This window comes from Mesoplodon mirus, assembly GCF_964341445.2.
Source record: "Mesoplodon mirus genome assembly, chromosome: 8".
NCBI lineage: Eukaryota > Metazoa > Chordata > Mammalia > Artiodactyla > Ziphiidae > Mesoplodon > Mesoplodon mirus.
This window is the reverse complement of record NC_138984.1, coordinates 83,692,669-83,720,030: the sequence shown is the minus strand read 5'-3', so window position 1 is coordinate 83,720,030 and position 27,362 is coordinate 83,692,669. Positions and strand designations below refer to the sequence as shown.

Sequence of the window (27,362 nt, the reverse complement as noted above, 5' to 3'; positions counted from 1 at the left end):
CTCCTGTGTAACATTGGTGGCACATTTTAAGATCAAGAAGTCATATAATCTCATCTACTATGAATTATTTAGCTGATATTTAATCTTTAATTGATTTTATTACTGTGGAAAAAGATGCAATAAAATTTTATTTGCACAATAGAACACAGTAAGACAGTGCCCCCAATTCCCTCCCACGGTGCCTGGCCAGAGCTCGGAACTTAATTTGCAACTCCCTGGAGTCCTCCTCTCTGCTTTCCTTTCCTCTTCCCATTGAAAGTACACTCTCCAAATGTACTCTGCTTTCAAATGATGTAGCTATTTTCCTTAATTATACACACGTCTTTTTTCTCATTGAATCTTTGTATTGAGATGTTCTCCATAACTACAAGTCTTGCCAAATTACAAGCTCCAGGAGTCGCAGGCCTTTATATACATCATCTGGGCTTATATACATCATCTAGGCTCTGTTTAAACTACTCCTGGGGCTTCTTTGGTGGTGCAGTGGTTCAGAATCCGCATGCCAATGCAGGGGACATGGGTTTGAGCCCTGGTCCGGAAAGATCCCACATGCCGGGGAGCAACTAAGCCCATGCTCCACAACTACTGAGCCTGTGCTCTAGAGCCCGCGAGCCACAACTTCTGAGCCTGCACGCCAAGAGCCTGTGCTCCGCAACAAGAGAAGCCACTGCAACGAGAAGCCCGCGCAACGCAACAAAGAGTAGCCCCCACTCGCCGAAACTAGAGAAAGCCCGTGCGCAGCAACGAAGACCCAATGCAGCCAAAAATAAATAAATATTTTAAATAAATAAATAAATAAATAAACTACTCTTGGCCCAGCCACACTACTTTGTACAGCTTTTAATGCCAGAAGGGTCACTTCTGAGACATTTAAAATATACTCAACATAACAGTCTTAAGTGATACGCAGGTTAACAAACTTTATTCTCCTTTTTTTTCAGGAGGAAAAAGGCAAGGGCAACACTTGATATCAAGTAAACCCATTCAGGTTGAAAACGTCCGGAATGATCAGCAGGGGGCAGACTGTGCTCAACTAAAATCATAACTATCCCAGGACGCAAAAGCCATCATCCTCATATCTACTGTAACGCCCTTGGGGTCCCAAATGACAATACGCCATCAAGGTCTCAACTTGGTGCTTTAGATGGAAGATGGAAAATGTCTCCTTTAGGTCAGCCAGGTTGGGATTATGTTGTAAGTTGTCAGGAGGGGTGACGGGAAACTCTTATTATTGTCATCAGTCTTCTCTTCTCTCTTCTAATCCCTCTTCCTTCAGCTGCTTGAGCTCCCCACCTCCCTTCCCAGACAGAACTCTACGTGCAGAATTCACTGGCCAACTTTCTTGCCCCCATGCAGGCCTCTGGCCCTTCAGGATTTTTTTGGTTTTGTTTCTGTTTTCCTGGATGGAATTCTTGCGTATTCTCTTCTTTTCTCCAAGCCCCACTCCAACTTGATTACCTGGTGAACTTCTATCTACCCTGAGATTTGCCTACTAATTCTCAGGCTTCAAAGATTCTGACACTGAGATTTATTCCCAACAACCTCCACATAAGGTAAGTACTCTTCGAACGCCATTTATAAAGAAACTGAGGCACAGAAAAGTGACGTAATTTTTTGAGAGTTACACAGTAAGGACAGGCTACAGGCAGGTCTGCATCCAGTTCTGTGTGACTCCAGAGCTCAGGCTCCGATCACAGTGGGCTGCTTCTCAGAAACAAGCACAGGAGGAAAGACAACAATAAGGAGTGGGGCAGTGAAAGAGGACACTTTTTTCTTTTTTTTAACATCTTTATTGGAGTATAATTGCTTTACAATGGTGTGTTAGTTTCTGCTTTATAACAAAGTCAATCAGCTATAAATATACATATGTCCCCATATCTCCTCCCTCTTGTGTCTCCCTCCCACCCTCCCTATTCCATCCCACTAGGTGGACACAAAGCACCGAGCTGAGCTCCCTGTGCTATGGGGTTGCTTACCACTAGCTATCTATTTTACATTTGGTAGTGTATATATGTCCATGCCACTCTCTCACTTTCTGACTTACTTCACTCTGAATGACAGACTCTAGGTCCATCCACCTCACTACCAATAACTCAATTTCGTTGCTTTTTATGGCTGAGTAACATTCTATTGTATATATGTGTCACATCTTCTTTATCCATTCATCTGTCGATGGACACTCAGGTTGCTTCCACGTCCTGGCTATTGTAAATAGAGCTGCAATGAACATTGTGGTACATGTCTTTTTCTGAATTATGGTTTTCTTAGGGTATAGGCCGAGTAGTGGGATTGCTGGGTCGTATGGTGGTTCTATTTTTAGTTTTTTAAGGAACCTCCATACTGTTCTCCATAGTGGCTGTATCCATTTACATTCCCACCAACAGTGCAAGAGGGTTCCCTTTTCTCCACACCCTCTCCAGCATTTACTGTTTGTAGATATTTTGATGATAGCCATTCAGACTGGTGTGAGATGATATCTCATTGTAGTTTTGATTTGCATTTCTCTAATGATTACTGATGTTGAGCATCCTTTCATGTGCTTGTTGGCAATCTGTATATCTTCTCTGGAGAAATGTCTATTTAGGTCTTCAGCCCATTTTTGGATTGGGTTGTTTCTTTTTTTTTTCATATTGAGCTGCATAAGCTGCTTATAAATTTTGGAGATTAATCCTTTGCCAGTTGCTTTGTTTGCAAATATTTTCTCCCACTCTGAGGGTTGTCTTTCTGTCTTGTTTATGGTTTCCTTTGCTGTGCAAAAGCTTTTAAGTTTCATTAGGTCCCATTTATTTATTATTGTTTTTATTTCCATTTCTCTAGGAGGTGGGTCAAAAAGGATCTTGCTGTGATTGATGTCATAGAGTGTTCTGCCTATGTTTTCCTCTATGAGATTTATAGTGTCTGGCCTTACATTTAGGGCTTTAATCCATTTTGAGTTTATTTTTGTGTATGGTGTTAGGGAGTGTTCTAATTTCATTCTTTTACATGTAGCTGTCCAGTTTTCCCAGCACCACTTATTGAAGAGGCTGTCTTTTCCCCATTGCATATTCTTGCCTCCTTTATCAAAGATAAGGTGACCATATGTGCGTGGGTTTACCTCTGGGCTTTCTATCCTGTTCCATTGATCTATTTTTCTTTTTTTGTGCCAGTATCATACTGTCTTAATTACTGTAGCTTTGTAGTAAAGTCTGAAGTCCGGGAGCCTGATTCCTCCAGCTCCGTTTTTCTTTCTCAAGATTGCTTTGGCTATTCAGGGTCTTTTGTGTTTCCATACAAATTGTGAAATTTTTTGTTCTAGTTCTGTGAACAATGTCATTGGTAATTTGATAGGGATTGAACTGAATCTGTAAATTGCTTTGGGTAATATAGTCATTTTCACAATGTTGATTCTTCCAATCCCAAAACATGGTATATCTCTCCATCTGTTTGTATCATCTTTAATTTCTTTCATCAGTGTATTATAGCTTTCTGTATACAGCTCTTTTGTCTCCTTAGGTAGGTTTATTCCTAGGTATTTTATCCTTTTTGCTGCAATGGTAAATGGGAGTGTTTCCTTAATTTCTTTTTGATTTTTCATCATTAGTGTATAGGAATGCAAGAGATTTCTGTCAATTAATTTTGTACCTGCTACTTTACCAAATTCATTGATTAGCTCTAGTAGTTTTCTGGTAGCATCTACAGGATTCTCTATGTATACTATCATGTCATCTGCAAACAGTGACAGTTTTACTTCTTCTTTTCTGATGTGGATTCCTTTTATTTCTTCTTCTTCTCTGATTGCCATGGCTAAATCTTCCAAAACTATGTTGAATAATAATGGTGAGAGTGGGCAAACTTGTCTTGTTCCTGATCTTAGTGGAAATGGTTTCAGTTTTTCACTATTGGGAAAGATACAGGCTGTGGGTTTGTCATATATGGTCTTTATTATGTTGAGGTGAGTTCCCTCTATGCCTACTTTCTGGAGTTTCTATCATAAATGGGTGTTGAATTTTGTCGAAAGATTTTTCTGCATCTATTGATCATATGGTTTTTATCCTTCAATTTGTTAATATGGTGTATCACATTGATTGATTTGCATATATTGAAGAATCCCTGCATTCCTGAGATAAACCCCACTTGATCATGGTGTATGATCCTTTTAATGTGCTGTTGGATTCTGTTTGCTAGTATTTTGTTGAGGATTTTTGCATCAGTGTTCATCAGTGATATTGGCCTGTAGTTTTCTTTTTTTGTGACATCTTTGTCTGGTTTTGGTATCAGGGTGATGGTGGCCTTGTAGAATGAGTTTGGGAGTGTTCCTCCCTCTCCTATATTTTGGAAGAGTTTGAGAAGGATACAGGTTAGCTCTTCTCTAAATGTTTGATAGAATTCACCTGTGAAACCATCTGGTTCTGGGCTTTTGTTTGCTGGAAGGTTTTTAATCACAATTTCAATTTCAGTGTTTGTGATTGGTCTGTCTATGTTTTCTATTTCTTCCTGGTTCAGTCTCAGAAGGTTGTGTTTTTCTAAGAATTTGTCCATTACTTCCAGCTTTTCCATTTTATTGGCATATAGTTGCTTGTAGTAATCTCTCATGATCCTTTGTATTTCTGCAGTGTCAGTTGTTACTTCTCCTTTTTCATTGCTAATTCTGTTGATTTGAGTCTTTTCCCTTTGTTTCTTGATGCGTCTGGCTACTGGTTTATCAATTTTGTTTATCTTCTCAGAGAACCAGTTTTTAGTTTATTGACCTTTGCTATTGTTTCCTTCATTTCTTTTTCATTTATTTCTGATATGATCTTTATGATTACTTTCCTTCTGATAACTTTGGGTTTTTTTGGTTCTTCTTTCTCTAATTGCTTGAGGTGTAAGGTTAAGTTGTTTATTTGAGATGTGTCTTGTTTCTTGAGGTAGAATTGTATTGCTATAAACTTCCCTCTTAGACTGCTTTTGCTGCATCTCATAGGTTTTGGGTCGTGTTTTCATTGTCATTTGTTTCTAGGTATTTTGTGATTTCCTCTTTGATTTCTTCAGTGATCTCTTGGTTATTTAGTAGTGTATTCTTTAGCCTCCATGTATTTGTATTCTTTACAGTTTTTTTTTTTCCTGTAATTGATATCTAGTCTTACACTGCTGTGGTCAGAAAAGATACTTGATATGATTTCAATTTTGTTAAATTTACCAAGGCTTGATTTGTGACCCAAGAGATGATCTATCCTGGAGACTGTTCCATGAGCACTTGAGAAGAAAGTGTAATCTGCTGTTTTTGGATGGAATGTCCTATGAATATCAGTTAAGTCCATCTTGTTTAATGTATCATTTAAAGCTTGTGTTTCCTTATTTACTTTCATATTGGATGATCTGTCCACTGGTGAAAAGGGTGTTAAAGTCCCCTACTATGATTCTATTACTGTCGATTTCCCTTATTATGGCTATTAGCATTTGCCTTATGTATTGAGGTGCTCCTCTGCTGGGTGCATAAATATTTACAATTGTTATATCTTCTTGGATTGACCCCTTGATCATTATGTAGTGTCCTACTTTGTCTCCTATAATAGTCTTTATTTTAAAGCCTATTTTGTCTGATGTGAGAATTATTACTCCAGCTTTCCTTTGATTTCCATATACATGGAATATCTCTTTCCATACCCTCACTTTCAGTTTGTATGTGTCCCTAGGTCCTAAGTGGGTCTCTTGTAGACAGCATATATATGGGTCTTGTTTTTGTATCCATTCAGCCAGTCAATGTCTTTTGGTGGGAGCATTTAGTCCATTTACATTTAAGGTAATTATCGATCTGTATGTTCCTATTACCATTTTCTTAATTGTTTTGGGGTTGTTACTGTAGGTCTTCTCCTTCTCTTGTGTTTCCTGCCTAGAGAAGTTCCTTTAGTATTTGTTGTAAAGCTGGTTTGGTGGTGCTGAATTCTCTTAGCCTTTGCTTGTCTGTAAAGGTTTTAATTTCTCCGTCAAATCTAAATGAGATCCTTGCTGGGTAATCTTGGTTGTAGGTTTTTCCCTTTCATCACTATAAATATGTCCTGCCACTCCCTTCCAGCTTGCAGAGTTTCTGCTAAAAGATCAGCTGTCAACCTTATGGGGATTCCCTCGTACGTTATTTGTTGTTTTTCCCTTGCTGCTTTTAATATGTTTTCTTTGTATTTAATTTTTGATAGTTTGATTAATATGTGTCTTGGTGTGTTTCTCCTTGGATTTATCCTGTATCAGACTCTCTGCACTTCCTGGATGTGACTGACTATCTCCTTTTCCATATTAGGGAAGTTTTCAACTAGAATCTCTTCAAATATTTTCTCAGTCCCTTTCCTTTTCTCTTCTTCTTCTGAGACCCCTATAATTTGAATGTTGGTGCGTTTATTATTGTCCCAGAGGTCTCTGAGACTCTCTTCAATTCTTTTCATTCTTTTTTTCTTTATTCTGCTCTGAGGCAGTTATTTCCACTATTTTATCTTCCAGGTCACTTATCCGTGCTTCTCTCTCAGTTATTCTGCTATTGATTCCTTCTAGAGAATTTTTAATTTCATTTATTGTGTTGTTCATCATTGTTTGTTGGCTCTTTAGTCCTTCTAGGTCCTTGTTAAACATTTCTTGTATTTTCGCTATTCTATTTCCAAGATTTCGGATCATCTTTACTATCATTACTCTGAATTCTCTGTCAGGTAGACTGCCTATTTCTCCTTCATTTGTTTGGTCTGGTGGGTTTTTACCTTGCTCCTTCATCTGCTGTGTGTTTCTCTGTCTTCTCATTTTGCTTAACTTACTGTGTTTGGAGTCTCCTTTTTGCAGGCTGCAGGTTCGTAGTTCCCGTTGTTTTTGGTGTCTGCCCCCAGTGGGTAAGGTTGGTTCAGTGGGTTGTGTAGGCTTCCTGGTGGAGGGGATTGGTGCCTGTGTTCTGGTGGATGAGGCTGGATGTTGTCTTTCTGGTGGCAGGACCGTATGCAGTGGTGTGTTTTGGGGTGTCTGTAAACTTATTATGATTTTAGGCAGCCTCTCTGCTAATGGGTGGGGTTGTGTTCCTGTCTTGCTAGTTGTTTGGCATGGTGTGTCCAGCACTGGAGCTTGCTGGTCGTTGAGTGGAGCTGGGTCTTTGTGTTGAGATGGAGATCTCTGGGAGAGCTCTTGCCGATTGATATTACGAGGGGCTGGAAGGTCTCTGGTGGACCAATGTCCTAAACTTGGCTCTCCCACCTCAGAGGCTCAGGCCTGACACCCGGCCAGAGCACCAAGACCCTGTCAGCCACATGGCTCAGAAGGAAAGGGAGAAAAGAAAAAAATGAAAGAAAGAAAAAAATAATAAAATAAAGTTATTAAAATAATAAATAAAAAAATAATTAAAGAAAAGAGAGCAACCAAGCCAATAAACAAATCCACCAATGATAAGAAGCACTAAAAACTATACTAAAAAAAAAAATGGACAGACAGACCCTAGGAAAAATGGTAAAAGCAAACTTATACAGACAAAATCACACAAAAGCATACACACTCACAAAAAGGAAAAAGAAAAAATATATATATATTAAAAAAAGGAAGAGAGCAACCAAATCAATAAATAAATGTATCAATGATAATAAGCTCTAAATACTAAACTAAGATAACCATAAAACTACAAACAAATTAGATGCAGAAAGCAAACACCAAGTCTACAGTTGCTCCCAAAGTCCACCGCCTCAATTTTGGGATGATTTGTTGTCTATTCAGGTATTCCACAGATGCAGGGTACATCAAGTTGACTGTGAGATTTAATCTGCTGCTCCTGAGGCTGCTGGGAGAGATTCCCTTTCTCTTCTTTGTTCGCACAGATCCTGGGTTCAACTTTGGATTTGGCCCCGCCTCTGCGTGTAGGTTGCCTGAGGGCGTCTGTTCTTCGCTCAGACAGGACGGGGTTAAAGGAACAGCTGATTAGGTGGCTCTGGCTCACTCAGGCCGTGGGGAGGGAGGGGTACGGAATGTGGGGTGAGCCTGCGGCGGCAGAGGCTAACATGACGTTGCAACAGCCTGAGACGTGTCACGTGTTTTCCTGGGTAAGGTGTCCGTGGATCTCGGGACTCTGGCAGTGGTGGGCTGCACAGGCTCCCGGGTGGGGAGGTGTGGACAGTGACCTGTGCTTGCACACAGGCTTCTTGGTGGCTGCAGGAGCAGCCTTAGCGTCTCATGCTCATCTCTGGTGTCCACACTGATAGCTGCAGCTCCTACCCGTCTCTGGAGCTCGTTTAGGCAGTGCTCTGAATCCCCTCTCCTCGCGCACCCTGAAACAATGGTCTCTTGCCTCTTAGGCAGGTCCAGACTTTTTCCTGGACTCCCTCCCGGCTAGCTGTGGCGCACTAGCCCCTTCAGGCTGTGTTCATGCAGCCAATCCCAGTCCTGTCTCTGGGGTCTGACCTCTGAAGCCTGAGCCTCAGCTCCCAGCCCCCGCCTGCCCCAGCGGGTGAGCAGAGAAGCCTCTCAGGCTGGTGAGTGCTGGTTGGCACTGATCCTCTGTGCAGGAATCTCTCCACTTTGCCCTCTGCACCCCTGTTGCTGCGCTTTCCTCCGTGGCTCCGATGCGTCCCCCCCACCCCCCATCTCCGCCAGTGAAGGAGCTTCCTAGTGTGTGGAAACCTTTCCTCCTTCACAGCTCCCTCCCAGAGGTGCAGGTTCCGTCCCTATTCTTTTGTCTCTGTTTTTTCTTTTTTCTTTTGCCCTCCCCTGGTACGTGGGGAGTTTCTTGCCTTTTGGTAGGTCTGAGGTCTTCTGCCAGCATTCAGTAGGTGTTCTGTAGGAGTTGTTCCACATGTAGATGTATTTTTGATGTATTTGTGGGGAGGAAGGTGATCTCCACGTCTTACTCCTCCACCATCTTGAAGGTCCTCTCTCAAAGACACTTTTGAAAACACATGTAAGTGAGAGACTACCAGATAGAACAAGGTCATTTCTAGAGGACAGGAAGAAAAGGGGGATCAAGAGCAAAGGTGAGGATTAGCCACGAGTGGAAGAGCTTCCTCCTCTTGGGAGGCTGAAGAGAACGATATGAGATGGGTCTGTTTATATTTAAGGGGATAGAAATGGAGGGAATTCACCAAGTCAGGGAGTTAAGAGCCATAACAAGCCAAAGTAGGTGTTTTCCCAAGACTCCTAGGATGACTTATGGGAAACCCCCCAAAGGAAGCAGAATGACTAAATCTCCCAATGAAAGTGAGACCTTCCAAGCGTCAGTGGCACCTCCTGAGAGAGGGTGGGATCCCTGAGGCTCCAGACTTAAGGACCCAGAGCCCTGGACCAGCAGCATTGTGTGGGCCTGGAGTAGGTCTCTCTGTAATGTGGTGATGATGTGGCCCCTTGCACCACGCTGGAAGAAGAGGTTCCTGCTGTCACCCTTCATGCCCTGGAGAGCAGTATGTGCCACTGCACTGCCCCAGGGCTGTCCAGGGGCTGGTCATCTAACTGTGAGATCTAAAGACACTTAAGAGCCTCTCTCCTGGCCAGGCACCTGGGAGTTTGATTGCTGGAATAAGCTACTAGTTGAGGCAGCCTTTGAATAAAATCTCATAAAATTGCCCCATACCATATTTTTTCTTTTCCAGACAATGCTGTTCCATTGTTGGCTCACCAGCCTGCACACAGCCCTAGGCTGCAATGCTTTCATCACAAATGGTGGCTTACTAAAATGAACTGCCTCTTCTTCCCTTCTTTGATTCTGAAGTTCACTGTAGTGAGAAAGAAACAGGACAGAGGACCCAGAGTCAGGAATATCTGCCTCGGAAGAAGCCTAAGCTTCGAGGGCAGGATATTGCTACTCCAGTCACAAGTGGACACACAGAACACCTTGGTGCCTCTGTGAAAGAGAGGTTAAGTGGGCTGCCTGCCTGTGTCTGCAAGTAGCAGCACTGGGGTTACACAGAGAGAATTCTACATCATCCTCCATCCCTCTCGGGATGTTCAGATGTCATCTGGAGTGATTTTAGCTTTTCAAGCAAAGAAAGGAGACGCTGATACAATCTGAGGCACTACCCGAGAGTCATCTCCTTAGGAGAGACTTAAAAATAATCTAGATGAGCAGTTCTCAAATGTTTTGGTCTCAGGAGTCTTTTATATTCTTAAAAATTATTGAGGACACCAAAAAGTTTTCGTTTATGTGGGTCATATGTATCAGTATTTACCACATTGGATATGGAAACTGAGAAATTTAAAAAAACATGTAAAACACATTTATTCATTTATTTTAAATGAAGTTCATTATATGTTAATTAACATATTTATGAAAAATATTTTCCAAAATTAAAAAAAAATCATGAGAAGAGTAGCCTTGTTTTACATGATTGCAAATCTCTCTGATGTCTGACTCATGTTGGATTCTCATACTGCATATATATTCAATATGTTTCCCTGTTATTTTGGTTAAAGTATATAAAGAAAATCTGGTATCACACAGTTGGAAAAGGGAGAAGTACCTTAATAGTCTTTTCAGATAGTTATGGATATTCTTTCTTGATACTGTACCAAAACTCGACAAGAGGGATATTCTTAAAGGTTAGTTGCAATGTGGAATTGAAAACTACATCAATAAACTTTTCATATCTATTATATAAAATCCTTTGGTCTGTCTTGACCTTCGAGTGGATCTTTCACTCAGGCATAATTTTGGAGCATCATGCATTAGTCACTTGGAAAATATTGGCTCACAGAGTTAATGAAACAGATTGCCATATATTATTTTAAAAATCACATTTACTAACATCACTATCGATCTCATGAGAAAAGTCTTTAAGTATTGAGACGCTATCAAGGTCTTGCTGGTGGACATAAGCTTTTCTAAAAATCTGATTTTTTTCTTGAAAAATTGAGTTGTATCATTGACAACCAATAATGTCAATGGTTTTACTTGAAACAACCTTGACAAGTTCACTTTGTGCATTTTCAAGAATGTGTCTACCAGACATACAAGTTGGAATAAACATAGTTTGTCATTCTTTCAAGTAAAAATGAGATTCTTTGGGGGAAGAAAGCAGCTAGTACGTCCCTCAATGCAAACCACTAACTACACATGATTTTTCCTGAGCACATTGTACAGTGTTCTGCCACAGAAGCTCTTTATGCCTCCTTCCCATTTCATCACACAAAATAATTTTTAAAATGTATACTCAAGAATAGAGATTTAATCAAATTAACACTTTTTACTGCTTCAACAAGAGCATTCTCAAGTGAAACTGACATTTTTCTTTTCTTCCTGCAAGCACGTGGCAGTGAGGAACACAAAACTACTCATACTGTTTGGTGCCACTGCCAGCAGTTTTGCCGTTACTTTTGCACGATTAGTGCAAATTTCAATGCAGTAAGAAAGGCAAATGACATCCTAGTATTATTATGAAGTCAGTTTTAATGCTGCAGATCTCCTGAAAGGGTCTCAGACTTTGAGAACTGCTATATAGACAAATGATTTCCAAAAATTGTTCTAGGAGATGATCATCAGCCAGATTATTAATAATAGCTGCACAGTCAGGATAAGCTAGGTTATGAGGCAAAAACAAAGCCCTTAAAATCTCAGTGGTTTATATCAAAGGCCTGTTTCTTATTTACTACATGTTACCAATTGGCTGGACAAAGGGCACTCTGTTTATCACCATCACTTAGGGACCCAGACTGATGGAGCAGCCTCCATCTCAAATGTTACCAATCGCTGTACTAGAGGGGAAAAGAGACTCTAGTGGGTCTCACACCAGCAATTACATTACATTACCGACTGGAGTCAGTTCTGTTTACAGCCTACCAGTGACATGGCCCCATCCAACCACAAGAAGGGGCCTGGCTGAGTACAATCCTCCATGTGCCTGAGAGTAGAGAGCTGGCAATATTTGGTGAATCGCATTAATGATTACAGTAACAGCTAACATACATGGTGCATTTGTTATGTGCCAGGCACTGTTTCAACAGCATGTGTCACTTATTTATGCCCTCAACACTCCCATGAGGTCAGTTATATGAACTCTATTCTTTGGATCAGGACACAAAGGCACAGAGAGGTAAAGTAACTTGCTGAAGGTCACACCAAATTAGAAGCGGTGCTGGGCAGGTAGATGGACTCCAGAGCCCATGATTTGAACCTCTAAGAAGCCATATTACCCATAATTTTTCCCCAGTCTAGAACAAAATTAGAGAAATAAAAACTTTTTCATAATGATAAATGGAAAGGATTGTCCTTTATTACAAGGTGCCTTTTCTCCTTTAAAATATTAACATGTTCTTTCTTTTATGAATTGATGGTAGCAAGTGGTAGGTACTTTTAAAATTTCCTTACTAGGAAAAGCAAAAGGTTGGCAACCTTAAGTTAGTCCCTTTTCCTAATTAATTTTGTTCACTTTAATTGACCAAAAATACGAAAATTTGTGATCACTAGTTTGGGAGGTTTTTTGATTTGCTTCTGGTCTTAGCACTATGTTTTGATTCAACCAAATTTTGGTCATTATGTGCTAGGTGCTGCTCTGAGCTCTGTCAAGCACTGTACTAGATGGTTTCATGGACATTGTTTTATTTAATTCTATGCCATACTGCTTCCTTATTAAATGATTAAAACATACTTTTTTTTTTTTTTTTTTTTTTTTTTTTTTTTTTACCCTAAAGCTAATTGAAGCAGGAAAGATCTGGAGCATGGCAGGCCCTCAAAAGGCAGCTGAAGCACTCATAGCAGTGAACACCAGTTATTTTCTATGAAAGTTACTAAAGAGCAAACACAAGCCTGTCAATAAGTTTCTTGCTAAACTTATTCATCATCATCTCTCTCTGTTAGGGATCTTTTATGAGATGTAGATTTTCTCTCAGGTTAAAGACCAAAAGAGCAACAAGCTGATTTCACCAGCTGGGCCCTGGAACTCGGCCATAGATGATTTCCTGCAAAGGACCCCGAACACGAGCAAGGTTCACTGGCCAAGGGCCCAGGCCATCAAACCAAACAGCAGCTTAGTTAAAAGGGACACAGGGCTTGGATACAAGCAAGCTGTTCTGAGCTCCATCACGGTCATATTTATTAGCTTCCATTAGAAAATTTAGATGTACAGGAGAAATACTCATTGTAAACATGTGCGAAAAGACAGAATCTTCATAAATATTAAGCTTTGGGAAATAAAAGGTGATTCAAACAATATTGAATACCAAGAATATACCTATTGTTTTTGAATAAGGTACCTTAATGATTTCTTTTTACAAAAGAAGGAAGGAAGAAAGGAAGGGAAGTAAGGAGAGGAATGGACAGAAAAAAGAAGTAAAAAGTAAGTAAGGAAGGAAAAATCTTCAAAGATATATATATATATACCTTGGTGGCACATAATAGAATACTTAAATTTTAAGTCCATTATATTAAATGACTACATATTGGCTAGTCCCTTCCCTCTGTGGAGATTAACAGTATGTATATCATCACTGACCAAATAAGTACCAACCCTGGAAATGATCAAGAGAGACAGTGCATTCTGTCACCACAGGGATGAAAGTTCTCCAATCATTTTTAAACTCCAGATTCTATTTGGAAACAGAGCAATTAAAAAAAAAAAAAAAAGAAAAGACGGCAATACTAGGACTTTTCTAGAGAGGAAGAGTTTGTGAATATAAAAGCCATTTTTAGAAAGACTCATGAACCAATTAAGTCACTAAGTTATTTCTGAACTTCATATTTTAAGGTACTGATTCCAACAGCTGGAGGCGTGCATTTGGATCAAACATTTATGAATTCTGGTGGCTATTTGAAAATGGCTGTTCAAGTTCATTGTCATTTAATAGGGCAACTGTAGAAATATTTTTATAACCTTTCTATTTAACAACCCTACAGATAGCCTTCAGAAGTTGATTTCCATGCTCTGTTGTCAATGGATGTCTTCAAATATCTCTATTCTATAATTAGGAGGCAGGCTGTTTTTAGAGGGTGAGGGTTTAGTTAACAGTTGCAACATAGAAGGTGGGGATGTATTTGGCAGGAGAATATACCATAAATCCTCGCTGATGGCTGGAATGGCACGTCCTCCGGGTGGGAGGGCAGTGAGGAGGGAACCACCAGGGACCCGCGGTGACAGTCAGCAAGATGCGAAAGAGAAAAGCAAGGGCTACAACTCATTAATGAGAGATGGCAACGGAGGAGAAGGCCTTCCTTATTAAAACCTGTGTGGAGTAATAAGCACGTAAGGTAGTAGCCAAATTCCCATTTTGTGCAAGAAACAAGAATAAGCCAGCCGCACCATGAACCTGCAAAGGTACTCGGACCAAGGGAAGAAGGGAGAGGTGCCAGATGGCTACAATAAGCTATTAGCGTTGACCAGGAAAACGTATGTATAATTAATTTATAAACATTGACAATATGTACAAGTCTAAATCAATTCCATGGACCTCACTGCAAAAATGCCCCTTTTTGAAGGCCTGCTTTACACTGATGCAAGATAAGTTAAAACCATAAAGAATTATACACTTCGACCCTTGAAAATAATCCACTTAAAGTAACTATTAAGAAGATGGTCATTTGGCTTAAAATAACAAAGCCTCTATGAGTCCTCTTGGCTCAGTGAAAAGACATGGTAAATGCATGTTAGGAAGCTCAAGCAAGCAGAAGGGGCTTGGTGACTTTTGGTGCAGCAATGGCTCCCTAGGACTAGGCTCTTGGGGGCCAAGTAACAGTTAGTTTTGCTTTCATTAATCTCTTTGACTTGAGATGGCATCCCTAATTCTCACTAAGCAAAAGAGGAACTAATAAAATGGCAAAGAACTGCAGAAGGCCTACTATCTCTAATGTCAGGAGCATGGCCAGGCAACACAATGCAAGAATTGTGGACAATATCTCATCTATGAGTGAATCATGGAACTTTGCTTGGTAAACTTGAGCTCTAATTGATTCCCACATTGCACAACCTTGAAAATTTTACATAAGTTCATCGTACATCAATTTTCCCAACTACAAGACGAGAAGAATAGTCAAACCTCCTTCTTTGTTATACAACTGTTTTCTATGACTACCTGGAAAAAATGCTCCTCAAAAGAAAATACAATCTGTATTCTTCAGCCTTAAAAAGGAAGGAAATTCTGACACATGCTACAACACGATGAATAAGACATTACGCTAAGTGAAATACATCAGTCATAAAAGGACACATACAGTGTGACTCCACTTAAATAAGGTACGCAGAGTTGTCAGATTCATAGAGACAGAAAGTAGAATGGTGGTTGCCAGGAGTAGAGACTGGGTGAGGAGGGAATGGGGATCTGTTGATTAATGGGTAGAGAGTTTCAGTTTTACAAGATGATAGGGGTTCTGGAAACTGGTTGCACAACAGCACGAATGTGCGTAACACTACGAAACTACACACTTAAAAATGGTTAAGATGGTACATTTTATGTTTTGTATTTTTCCCACTATTAAAGATTTCACAAATAAATAAATAAATAAATAAAATGCACAATGGGCCTGGCACAGTGGAGACCATCAGTCTACAAGTATTGACCACAGGAATGAACAAGGCTCCTCATATAAGAGAGACGAGATCTAATTGGCATATCATCACTAAAGGATCTTTAAACGTTTTGAGAAATGGACCCAGAGCATTTGGTGCAATGAGTAAGGGAACCACAAAGTACGTGTGTCAATGAGTTATCTGCTATGCCTAAGCCTTAGCTCTTGCAGGGACCAACCACTTCTGAGAATCAGGTGACATATACCACATTAAGACCATGCTGTCAGGGAAGACAGCCTTTTGCCAACCAAGTAAGCCACTGCCATAGGAGAGTGGCAGGAGCATACCTGGGGGAGGCGATGCAGGTACTAGGGCTGTAGAGTCCTAAATGCTTTTCAGCTGCCACGTGGATATTTTGCAATTTGGCAGATTACCGATCTAACCAAGAAATGGAATGTTATAGTATTGTGCTCTATCACAATGCACAGTCCTGTTTGCAAAGGAGCCGGGAGATATCCATGAGTAAGGGAGAAGACATTCTGATGAGTCCATTTATTCATTCACCCTAAACTTACTGAGCCCCACCATAAGCAGGTGCATTGACAGTCACAAGAGATACAAAGATGAACATATCCTGCTCTTTGCCCTCCAAGTCTGGTGAAGGGAGAGAGGCAGGTCACCATGCCATTAAAAAGTACAATATGGTGGGGCTTCCCTGGTGGCGCAGTGGTTGAGAGTCTGCCTGCCGATGCAGGGGACACGGGTTCATGCCCCGGTCCGGGAGGATCCCACATGCCACAGAGCGGCTGGGCCCATGAGCCATGGCCGCTGAGCCTGCACGTACGGAGCCTGTGCTCCACAACGTACCGCAAAAAAAAGTACAATATGGTAAGTATTGGGCACTGGTAAACTAAATACAGAGGAAGAAGTGGTCAAAAACCATGGGAATGAAGAAGGCTTCAAAGAAGAGACTGCTTTGGGGCTTGGTCTGGTCTAGGAGGAAGGGGAATAGAGTAGATTCTAGCCACAGGCAAGGTCTTGTAAAAAACAAAGCTGTTATGGGAAAAAAATGTGTTTGAACAATGGTGAGAAGATATCTGTAACTAAGACATATGTGTGTGTCCAAAGAGGGAGAGAAGGGTGGGCAATAAAACTAGAGAGGTGGGTTTGAATCATGGTGACAACCCTGAATATTGCTCCAAGTAGTTTGGCTTTGTCTTTAAGGTTTGAGAAACATAACTCTTAGATGGCAGGAAGACAAGAATGACTATTTAGATAGGAGTGCCATTTAAGAGGCCGTTGTAACAGATTAAGCCAAAGTAAAGAGGACTCTAAACGTGTCAGTGATACTAAGGAAGTAGGTACAAGGGGTGGCAAGAGGAGAGCAAAGGAAAACTTCTAGCTTACATGACTGTCCGTGATAAAGATCACTGGAGGAAGAACAAGACTAGGGCAAGATGATGTGTTTGGTCGGGAGCACTTTGTAAGGTTCAGTCTCCTCATTCATAAAAGGAAAATAAATAATAAGTGATCAGTCTGGATCTTCGGGCGTTTGGGAGGATTGAATGATAAAATAACAAGAAGAACACAATACTATCACTTATGATTAGATCTGTGGAAGTGTGGACCCAGAGAGGATTTGGGACAGGAGAGAACCATTTGGGAGTTACTGGTATAGAAGTTATGGCTAACAGTGCTGGAAGGTATGAACCTGGATCACCCAGGGAGATGACGTCCTGTAATCTAGGACCAGACCCTAGTGCACACAAGTATGCAGAGCACGGGGCACTGGGGTGGAGACCAGCAAAGGTGACTTGAAGGAATGATCCAAATATGGGAACCTGGAGAAAATAGCTTCACGGAAAAAAAAAAAAGTGAATAGCCATAAGTGCCAATTCTGCCCAGAAGCTGGTAGGATGAGAACTAGAATGAGTGGGTCTAACACTTAAGAGGTCAAGAGTACCCTCAGCAAAAGCTATTCCAGTGGAGGGGAGGGGTGAAAACCAGATCACAGTTCGCTTAGGAATGCTGTGTTTTCCTAATGTATTTTGACATTAGGTAACTGTTTAATTGGGGAAATCTTCATTCTGTAGGGCTGGAACACTGAGATTTTACTCTCTCCCCAGGAGCTACAGATACAATTTTTCTTCTTTAATTTGGAGAATAAAGGGACTTGTGAATCAGACTGAGAGGAAATTAATGCTGTTAAGATTCACTGTTATATTTTTTCATGGAGAAAAGAACACTAGGTTTGGTGGGGGGAGAGTGAAGAGACAATAGGAATAAAATATAAAACAGCACAAACAAAAGTAGAGAATTTTCTGTAATAATGCCGAAAGTTGTACTAATGCAGTACTGATGGGAGAACAGAAGTGAGTGCCTTTGAGACTCTACATCCATCTGCCTGGGGCCATGAAAGACACCTGTTTACAAGCCCTTTACAACACACCCACTCTTACCTTTCTTTTGATATCAGTGAACTGGGAAAACATTAAAGACCAATAAAACGACAGCTCCAGGATATAATAGTAGTGAAGGTCAGGCGTGAGTGGCTGAGGATCAAAGAGAAAAAGGCAAGATTAATAATTAATAGGAAACCAAATCTGTGTGTCAAACATCTCAAGCTCAGTACTGAAAAGTGACATTGTCTTACACCTCCACAAATTCTGGCCCCATTCTCTCTGTGGATAAGGGAGCTTTGAAGGACGCCTATAATCCACAGCTTGATGTCATTAGCTTTGTTTCATCTCCAACTAAAAAAGTGTCAATCAGTATGAACATTTGGCATTGGTACCCGATTCACCACTCATTTTAACAATTGCATTTATGGTACTTAGACATGAGTCTCTAAAGATTCCCTTAGGCAACCTGCAAAAAAATTCTAACATATACACAGAAAGAGTAACTCTGGACAACTCCTGTGAGATTCCACAGCACAGGGACCAGGGAAGGTGAAAAACATTGGAGTACTATATGGGTCACTGAGACATAGTTTCAAATTCTGCCTTAATTGGAGCTTTCTTGTCTTTAGGAAATGTTCTGTACGTTGTAAATATTAAGAGAAAAAACAAAGATAATTCAAAACATTTATTAAAAGATCAGGGGGACAAGGAAGCTGCTAAGAGATACCAGACTAGGCGCCCAGCCAGGGAATCTGAGTTTGAGTCCCCACTACACAGCTTAAGTAGGGCCTTCATTTACATATTAGAAAATGGAGGTAACACCTGCTCTACCTGCCTCACAGGTCCAGGAATGGGGAGAAGCTCAGGGAAGCAGTGGAAGTCAGTAATATTTATTTTGCACATAAATCCATAAATACAAAACAGAGTTTTAAAAAAACATTTTTGATGAGTTGTTTTTAATTGTTTCATTGGGTTGTAATGAAACAACTTGCTTTCCCAGAATGAATGAAAGACCTTTGAAACTCATTACACGAACACCTCCACACCGCTGCACACAAGGTGTTGAAACTGAAATGCTTTGTAAACCAATAGCAGCATAATAAGTGACTTTTGCAAGAAGTCGGCAATCACTTAACTACCAGCTCTAAGCATGGACATCAAGAAAAACAGTTGTCCCCCTCATTCATCTTTGTCAACAAAACACACGAGGACAGCATCCTCTCCACTCAGTATACCATTACAGGGCACAAAGAGAGGGGTAAATGACAATATTCCAAGTATTTAAGATAGTAAACAGAAGTTGGGCCTGTGAATTACAATTGTGTACAGTAAGTCATTGCTTTCAACGTTGCTTTAGTCTTGATCAGATAGCCCTGGAATGTTCAGCTCTCTCTGACCATGTCATGTTGCTGGTTTAGTCTTTCTTAATTTGAATACACTACACGAAAGAGATGGAAATGCAAACTGGAATCCCCATTTCAACATGTCCCTAGCCTTGAACCTACCCAAGGGGTAGCCAACACCAGACCCTACCCCCTGTTGCAACACTGTGTGTAATGGAGAAGCTGCAGGGCACACCTGCTCCCATTAACTTTGTTACACCAAATGCCTCTAAAAAGACAACCCAAAGAATCCCAAACTCAAAAATCCAAATTGCTTATCACAATGTCCATCTCTTTATTTTATCACTAAAATACCTGGTTGTATTTGTTTCTCTTAAATAATATATCCCAAATGGACTAGAAATTCTAGAAATGTTTCAGCAAGAAATTTCAAGAACAGTCCCGGCTTTGATATTCAAATAGTAACTGAGCTAGGGATCACAACACATGCTAATATTACTGAATTCATGGACAGAGGCAAAGGTATGTCTGTGGGCAGGGATCTGAAATGCTCCCTGTCTGGGATATGATTTTAATCTCATTTTCAATGATGCTATTTTTGTCTACATGTAATGGGACAAGCCCATTTTTCTGAGTTCAAGGAAACAGTGCTTTATTTACATCTTTAGAGGCCGCTCCTAAGCCACAGAGTGAACCAAACTCAGCACGCCAGCTCCAGCTCCTCCCTTGAGCTCTGCCCGCAAGCTGCCGAGACAGGCCAGGGCTGTTATCCGGTCCTCGGTGACCCAAAGCAGACTGGCTGTTAGAAAAGGAATTATCCGGGCTTCCCTGGTGGCCCAGTGGTTGAGAGTCCGCCTGCCGATGCAGGGGACACGGGTTCGTGCCCCGGTCCGGGAAGATCCCACATGCCGCGGAGCGGCTGGGCCCGTGGGCCATGGCCGCTGAGACTGTGCGTCCAGAGCCTGTGCTCCGCAACGGGAGAGGCCACAACAGTGAGAGGCCTGCGTGCCGCAAAAAAAAAAAAAAAAAGAAAAGGAATTATCCACCTACTGAAGTGATTGTATCTTACTCTCCAGCAAACGCACCTTCCACACTTTCTCCATCTGCTCAAGCTTTGATTCTAACACAAACTACCTCTCTCACTAGGCTGTGTCCACCATCAAGCAGCAGGGGGTACGGTGCGGGGCAAGCAAAGTAGCTGCCCAATCTGCTGGACCTGCCTGAAACCATGGCGCTGACCTAAGAAAGGTACTTTACATGCGTAAAAACCCAGACGGTAATGTGTCCTTACCTGATAGGGGTAGTTGTACCAGCAGTGCCTTGTATTCCACAGCCAGGGGGTCTGAAAAACATGACAAAGAAACACATTTCACATGTTTTGGAAAAGAAGCGGGAGAAGGCATGTTTATGACAGGTTCTGGCCCCCCAGTATTTGGCGATTTCAACAATCTACCTGTGTAAGAACTGAAGGACTCAGTATAATTAGGAATAGGAGAGCAAAGCCATGAGGATTCCATCATACATTCTCTCTGGGTAATCTTCTAAACTCAACCGGCAGTATTTCAGGCCACTTCCGGGATAGAGTGCTAGCTGGTGTTTTTTAATATTTTGCTGGTCCTGTAGACACATCCCTGCTAGGTAACCAGCCTCAACAGCAGAGCCCTTCAAGTGTCTCACCAAGACCAGCTGCAAATGATCAATCTATATCAATAAGCAATGCTGACAGTTGGTGCAAATCTCCTTGAAACTCCTCCAACTCAATGTTTACAAAGCAACATTATTAATCAATTGCTTCACGCATTGAGTGGGGGTCAAGAGCAGGCAGGTACTCTTGTTCCAGTAGGACAGCTCTGACTAATTCCAGGCCTGAGGGAATTAACCCTTACAGTACACCCCACGCTCGGACTCATGGTCAAGGTCTTTCGAAGACAAAACAATCTTTCTTAATTTAACGGCAATCAATTGCCTTACCACCTTGAAAAATCAGAGAGAACATCTAAGTATACACACAGATTCCAAACATCTGTAATAAACAGGGAGGGGTTGGTATGGATTTGAATAGAGACCTGAACCATCCCATAATACCAGCACAAACTTTCTCATATTTCTGTATTAGCTTTATCATTCTTTTTGCATTCCTGATCTATAGCTATCAGTACTTGGTGGTATAGATCTATACACATTTGATACACATCAGTATGTTTCTAACTATTAAGAAACATAATCTATCATTAATACAATCTGTGTTTATATATCTCAAAATGATAATACTGTCATTGAGAGTTTAATGTCAGATATATTTGTACTGACCTAACCTCCGTATCTTGTCCCAGGCCCTGTAAGATCAAAAGTGGCTGCCTCTGCAGCAGGATAATGTAGTTATCTCTCTGAAAGCCACAGAGATATCCTTCTACCCACCATGGTCCTCATCAGCCCTACACCGATGCGGATGAGGATGAGGATGAGGAGGATATTAGCTAGTATTTGTTGAGTCCTCCCTATGACCATACACTTTTTTTTGAGGGTTTTCCTTCATGATCTGTTATTTATTTAACCAATTAAAAAGTTGTTTCTCAGGGCTTCCCTGGTGGCGCAGTGGTTAAGAGTCCACCTGCCAATGCAGGGGACACAGGTTCGTGCCCCGGTCTGGGAGGATCCCACGTGCCGCGGAGTGGCTGGGCCCGTGAGCCATGACCGCTGAGCCTGCACGTCCGGAGCCTGTGCTCCGCAACGGGAGAGGCCACAACAGTGAGAGGCCCGTGTACCGCAAAAAAAAAAAAAAAAAAAATTTGTTTCTCTTAAGATTGTCCCATATACTTTTAAAGGATCTCACATGTATGAACTCATTTAATCCTTCCAGTAACTAGTAGTAGTATTTGCCTCATTTTACAGATGGGTAAACTGAGGCCCTGAGTCCGTAATTAACCATCCAGTTTAATTAGTGAGGCAGGGCCAGAGCTGGAAATCAAACTCAGACTGTCTGGTCTCAAAGCCAATCATAGCCACTGTGACCCTAACTTTGAGTCTGATAAAAACTGAACCAGGCCTGTTTAGGGAGCCAGGTTGAAGTAAAAAGCCATGCCATGCCCTAAACCTAATGATGTCCAGGGATCTTTACAGTCCCCTTTCATTCAAGCACTCCTGATTCTCCCTCCATTTTTCCTGCTTTCGCCATTTGCTACCCGTGCTACGCTGTACGTATCACGTAATCTCTCTGCACTTAACTTCCTTGGTGCCTGAGTTGTCTGTCTGTCTGTGTCCTCCATTTCTCATGTCCATGACACTGAGGTTTATGAGTGACCGACCTCCAGGGTGATGGTGAGGATCAAATGAGAGCATGTATAAAAATGCTGCAGAGGCTTCAGAAGCATAATTGGTTATTGACTTATATAAACAAAACATGTCCGTTGAGGAAGATATAGAAAATATTGAAAAGAATGAAAAGAAAAATAATTTGAATTCTCATCACTATTAACATTTTAATGTACAGCCCATTTGGGGCCTTTTTTCTATATAATATAGATATACATGCACATATGGATAGATTGCTTTTTAAACACACACATATATGCATTATTTTTAAATGTGGGCACAACATAGCAAAATCTACCTTAGAGTACAAATGTTAGTTATTACCTTCCTCTCTGATAAAATTGTTTACTATCCCTACAATTAGCTGAAAGTCCCTGAGGAAAACGTATGTCATATTCTTATGTTTATCCCTCCAGGATGAGACACTCAAGTTGACAGTTCAGCTTTCATTACTGAATGCTAATGAGAAGGAATGCAGAATGAAATGCAACACCTATAAAAAGCCTCGTAGTCTTTTTTTCTGAATGCATCAGTCCCAAGCCCACAGGGCATGTGCGTGCTTGCCTCTAAAGACACAGCAGGAATCTCTTCCAATACAGTCATCCTTCCCGTCACAGGCGGGAGAGCAAAGGTACGCCTCCCAGTGACCCAGGAAAATCCATCATTTAGAGCTTCCCTTCCTCTGTGAGCTTCTTGGCTCCTTGGTTTTCTTCTAACACCTAGGCTTATCCCTGGATGCATCAGATGTGCATCACCTAGACATGCTTGTATCATGTGCAGAAACCCGACTGACCTGCAGAAACAGGGGGTGAGTCTTTGTCTCTCAGTGGGTCCCGCCCACTTGAAGCAGGAGCAAAGAACACTGAGAATTTGATGGGGCTACCAAGGCCATAGCTCAGCCTGCAAGCTTGTTTGCCAAACATTTAAGTAAGCACTTTCACATACTTATTTCACAATGCGTGTTCACATATACGTCCTACTTTGACAATACTAGATATTAATATCATCTTCTATGTGCTACATTTTTCTAGGATCTCATGTTATGGCTCCCAAAACTCTTTGAGACAGAACAAACACTATCTTTCCCAATTTACAGATGAAAAGACAAGTCCATGAAATGGTGATTCTCCTAATTTCTAATAGCTCAACACTACCATATGAATCTGGATTGGCTGCTTATATTTAATGCATTAGGTATAGCATCTTTAGTTTCAACTGGTACCATAAACCTATTGTTTTTTAAATCAGTTTTTCCAGATACCTTTTTAAGAATCATTTCCATGTTCATTTGATATCAAAATCTGTATAGGTAGTAACATAATTAAGAACATAAAAAGCTGCAATATTTAGATGTCAAGAAAGAATAATGGTTATGAAAAAATACACTGAAAACCCTCATTTTAGAAGGATGGGCCTAGCATCTTCCTACATAATTAGAGAAAAGCTCTGTACCTAGGACAGTGCAAGGTGATTCAAGTACGTTTTCTGAAAATAGAAATGCCTCTTTTACATGGCATTACAATATCAGGGGACATTATCAACATTGGAAAACCCAAAAACCCAATGATTCTCAAATCTTGGTATTTCAATAATGTAAGATTCACTTTATTCTCCCTCAGATATATACAGTTAAATAATGACATGAAGCACGTTACAGATTTTACAGTATTTTATACATATTATCTCATTTAATTCTCATAGCAACATTGTAAGTGCTCAAGATAACATAGCGTACAGGTACCATAAAAGACAAAGAATATGCTGCTGCGGAGGCTCCTCAAACTATTAAAATGTAGGATCTGATTCAGTAGGTCTGGCTTGGGGCTGAGAGTCTACATTTTTAACAAGCTTCAAGGTGATGCTTGGAACCTGGACCACATTTTGAGTAGTAAGGTGCTAGAGTAAAGTAAGGAGGGTGATCCAACTTGGTATTTACCAGGTATAAGGCACCTTGCTAGGCACTTTGTTATAATATTTCACAATTCATTGTTAGGTGAATAAATTATTTCTAATCTTTACAATAGCCAAATTTGAAGCAGAAATTGTTAGTAAAACACTATTTAGCTGGAGACAATGCTTCTCAACCAACTTCTGTGCTTGCTAGAACCACACATCTAAGCTCTGGTGGAAGAGATGTGAGCAGAATTGACACATGGATGCTGCCTCTAAAAGTAAATGTGAATGAGCTGTTCTCACCTTTTCTCCATTCCCATTGGAGGGAGATAATAAGAGCTGGAGCTGTCATCTTTCACCCTGGGATGGAAGTTTCTGTTGAAGTTGATGTTGGAGGCCTCCTACTAGCTCTGGTCTGCTTACCTCTGGATTATATGTGTGACACAGATAAATTCCTATCATCCTCTCATATCTAAACTACTGTGTTGTCATATATATATATATATATGCTGTTATATATATATATATATATATATATATACACATACACAGTAGTATAGCCTGTATTCTCATTAATAGAGTCATCCCTAGGTATTCTCGGGGGATTGGTTCCAGGACCCCCCGTGGATTCCAAAATCCAAGGATGCTCAAGTCCCTTATATAAAATGGCATGAACAGTCGGCTATCTATATCCATGGGTTCTTGCACCCATAGATACAGAGGGCCGACTGTATATGCATCAAGGTAAGTATGATTATTTTATAGACAAAAAGCAATCTCAAAGAGGTACCATAACTAACTGAAGCCTACCCAGCTGGTAAGTAGAAAAGCTGGGATACAAACTCAGGCCAGCCAGATTCTTCCATTATAACTTCCCAAGGTACTCTGTGTGTACAAAGAATGCATAGTGAAAGAAAATCATGGATATTTGGAATTGATTTATACATAACTGAGAATCAATAATTGAGCTATTACCTAAAAGTATTGAATTTTCAGGTTAGAAAGGATCTCCAAATCCTGCTTAAGCTACAAAAGAAATCACATGTCCCAGATGGCTAGCCATGCCTCTCACTGCTAAAGAGTTCCATGATTATAGGTCATTCACAAGATCCTTCAGATTTACTTCCTACTTTTTTTTCTTTTTTTTTTTTTTTTTTGGTCAACAGAAATTGCACCAAGTTTTTTTGTTGTTTTAGCATCTGCTATGGACTGAATTCACATATTCAAGCCCTAAACCCTCAACGTGACTGTATTTAGAGACAGGGCCTTTAGGAGATAATTAAGGTTAGATGAGGCCATAAGGATAGGGCCCTAAACTGACAGGATTGGTGGCTTTATAGGAAGAGGAAGTGAGAGACTGCTCTCTGTCCTCACATGCTCAGAGGAAAGGCCATGTGAGGACTGCAGTGATCAGGAAGAGAGGCAAGCTAGGAAGAGAGTTCTCACTGAAAACCGAACCTTGCCAGACCTCGATCTGGAACTTCCAACCTCCTGAATGGTGAGAAGTAAGTTTCTGTTGTTTCAGCCACATAGTCTATGGCATTTTGCTTTGGCAGTCCAAGCTGACTAACACCGCATTGTAAGACAACTCTCCATAAATGGTACGTAATAGCTCTTAAGGTACACATCAACTAATTTCAATTTAACAAGACTTACAAAACATCTGAACAAGACTAAGACAGACAGTAACAGAGTGGATACAAAATGACTTCTAACACTCTCGATTTAAATCAGAATGTATAATGGGATTTTTCATTATACAGTATTATGCACATCTGCTCCCAGACACATCACGTGAGACACAACTTGGCCACAAGCACATCCATCAATAACACAGTGTCCCAGGGGAGGCTTCTGAGGCTCTTCTCACCCTGGTCAAACCGAACCCCAGCACCAGGATAGAGGTCAGATGTGCTGCTGGAGGTCACCGAGCAGTCATCATTCGCCTTTGGACCAAACGCATAAGACTTGAGTGCTATGTATTCTGTGATTTTTTTTTTTTAAAGTAGAGAAGTCTTTTATTTTTTTAAGTGTCAGTAAATGTGTGTTTTTTTTTTTTTTTTAATCAGGTTGCTTCTTTTATCAGTTGTTCTGTAGAGGTTTCATAGTGAACAGAACTAGCAAAAATAGATCAGGTCTGATCATTTCACTTTACCATCTGGAATAAGATAGGCTTGCTCTTATTTTATTGTTTTTAAGTTCCATTTGATATACTTCTTAAAATAATAGTTAAAAAACAAACAAACGTACCTTTCAGTTTCCATGCCACCTATCATGATGATGGATCAATCATCTGACATCAAGGAGGCCTTGTCTGAGCCCATAGGATGTACAATACTAAGGGTGAATCCTATGTAGACTATGGACTTTGGGTGATTATGATATGTCAGCGTAGGTTCATCAGTTGTGACAAATGTACCGCTTTGGTGGTGGATTTGATGGTGGGAGAGAATATGCATGTGTGGGGACAGGGGTATATGGGAAATCTCTGTACCTCAATTTTTCTATGAACATAAAACTGCTCAAAAAAAAATGAAGTCTTAAAAATCAAGGCTAACTCAGATCACTGACATTTATCATGTCACTGTGAACTAAAGGAATAAATGAGTTCGAAGCAAAAGACCAGACAAAAGGATGCTCAGTTAACCAGGCAAGTGTTAAATGATTAAACAGAAATATAAATACATATACACACCTTTTTTCCCCCAAGAATCAGTAGGTACTTACAGCTGAACGAATAGTAGTTTCTTTGAATAAATATTTTGATTTAACAAAATAACATGAATCATATAAAGTGTTCAAAGCATTTCGTTGCCTCATCAAAAATGTGAAAAATGTGTGGGTCTTTATCTGAAGTCAGCATCTTAGAAGCAAACTTTCATCTTTCACTATTTCCATCCAAACTCCTACATGGCTTTCATAAAGCCCAGGTGTGACAACTAACAGTGAAGGAATATAGTCTAAGAGACATACTGGCCTCTGAATAGTTTAGGTATGAAATACATAGAGCCTTGGAT

At 40.6% G+C, this 27,362-nt stretch overlaps 1 protein-coding gene across 3 annotated transcripts in view; it reads right to left on the bottom strand.

Moving 5' to 3' along the window:
• The window catches only part of CERS6 (ceramide synthase 6), a 334,758-nt gene that overhangs the window by 58,695 nt on the left and 248,701 nt on the right, over positions 1-27,362 (bottom strand). For all 3 annotated transcript variants that reach the window (XM_082631373.1, XM_082631372.1, XM_082631374.1), the window contains exons 5-6: positions 20,432-20,482; positions 17,855-17,947 (exon numbers count right to left, since the gene is read on the bottom strand). In XM_082631373.1, coding sequence (XP_082487499.1) covers positions 17,855-17,947; positions 20,432-20,482 — 144 coding nt within the window. The remainder of the gene's footprint in view (positions 1-17,854; positions 17,948-20,431; positions 20,483-27,362) is intronic.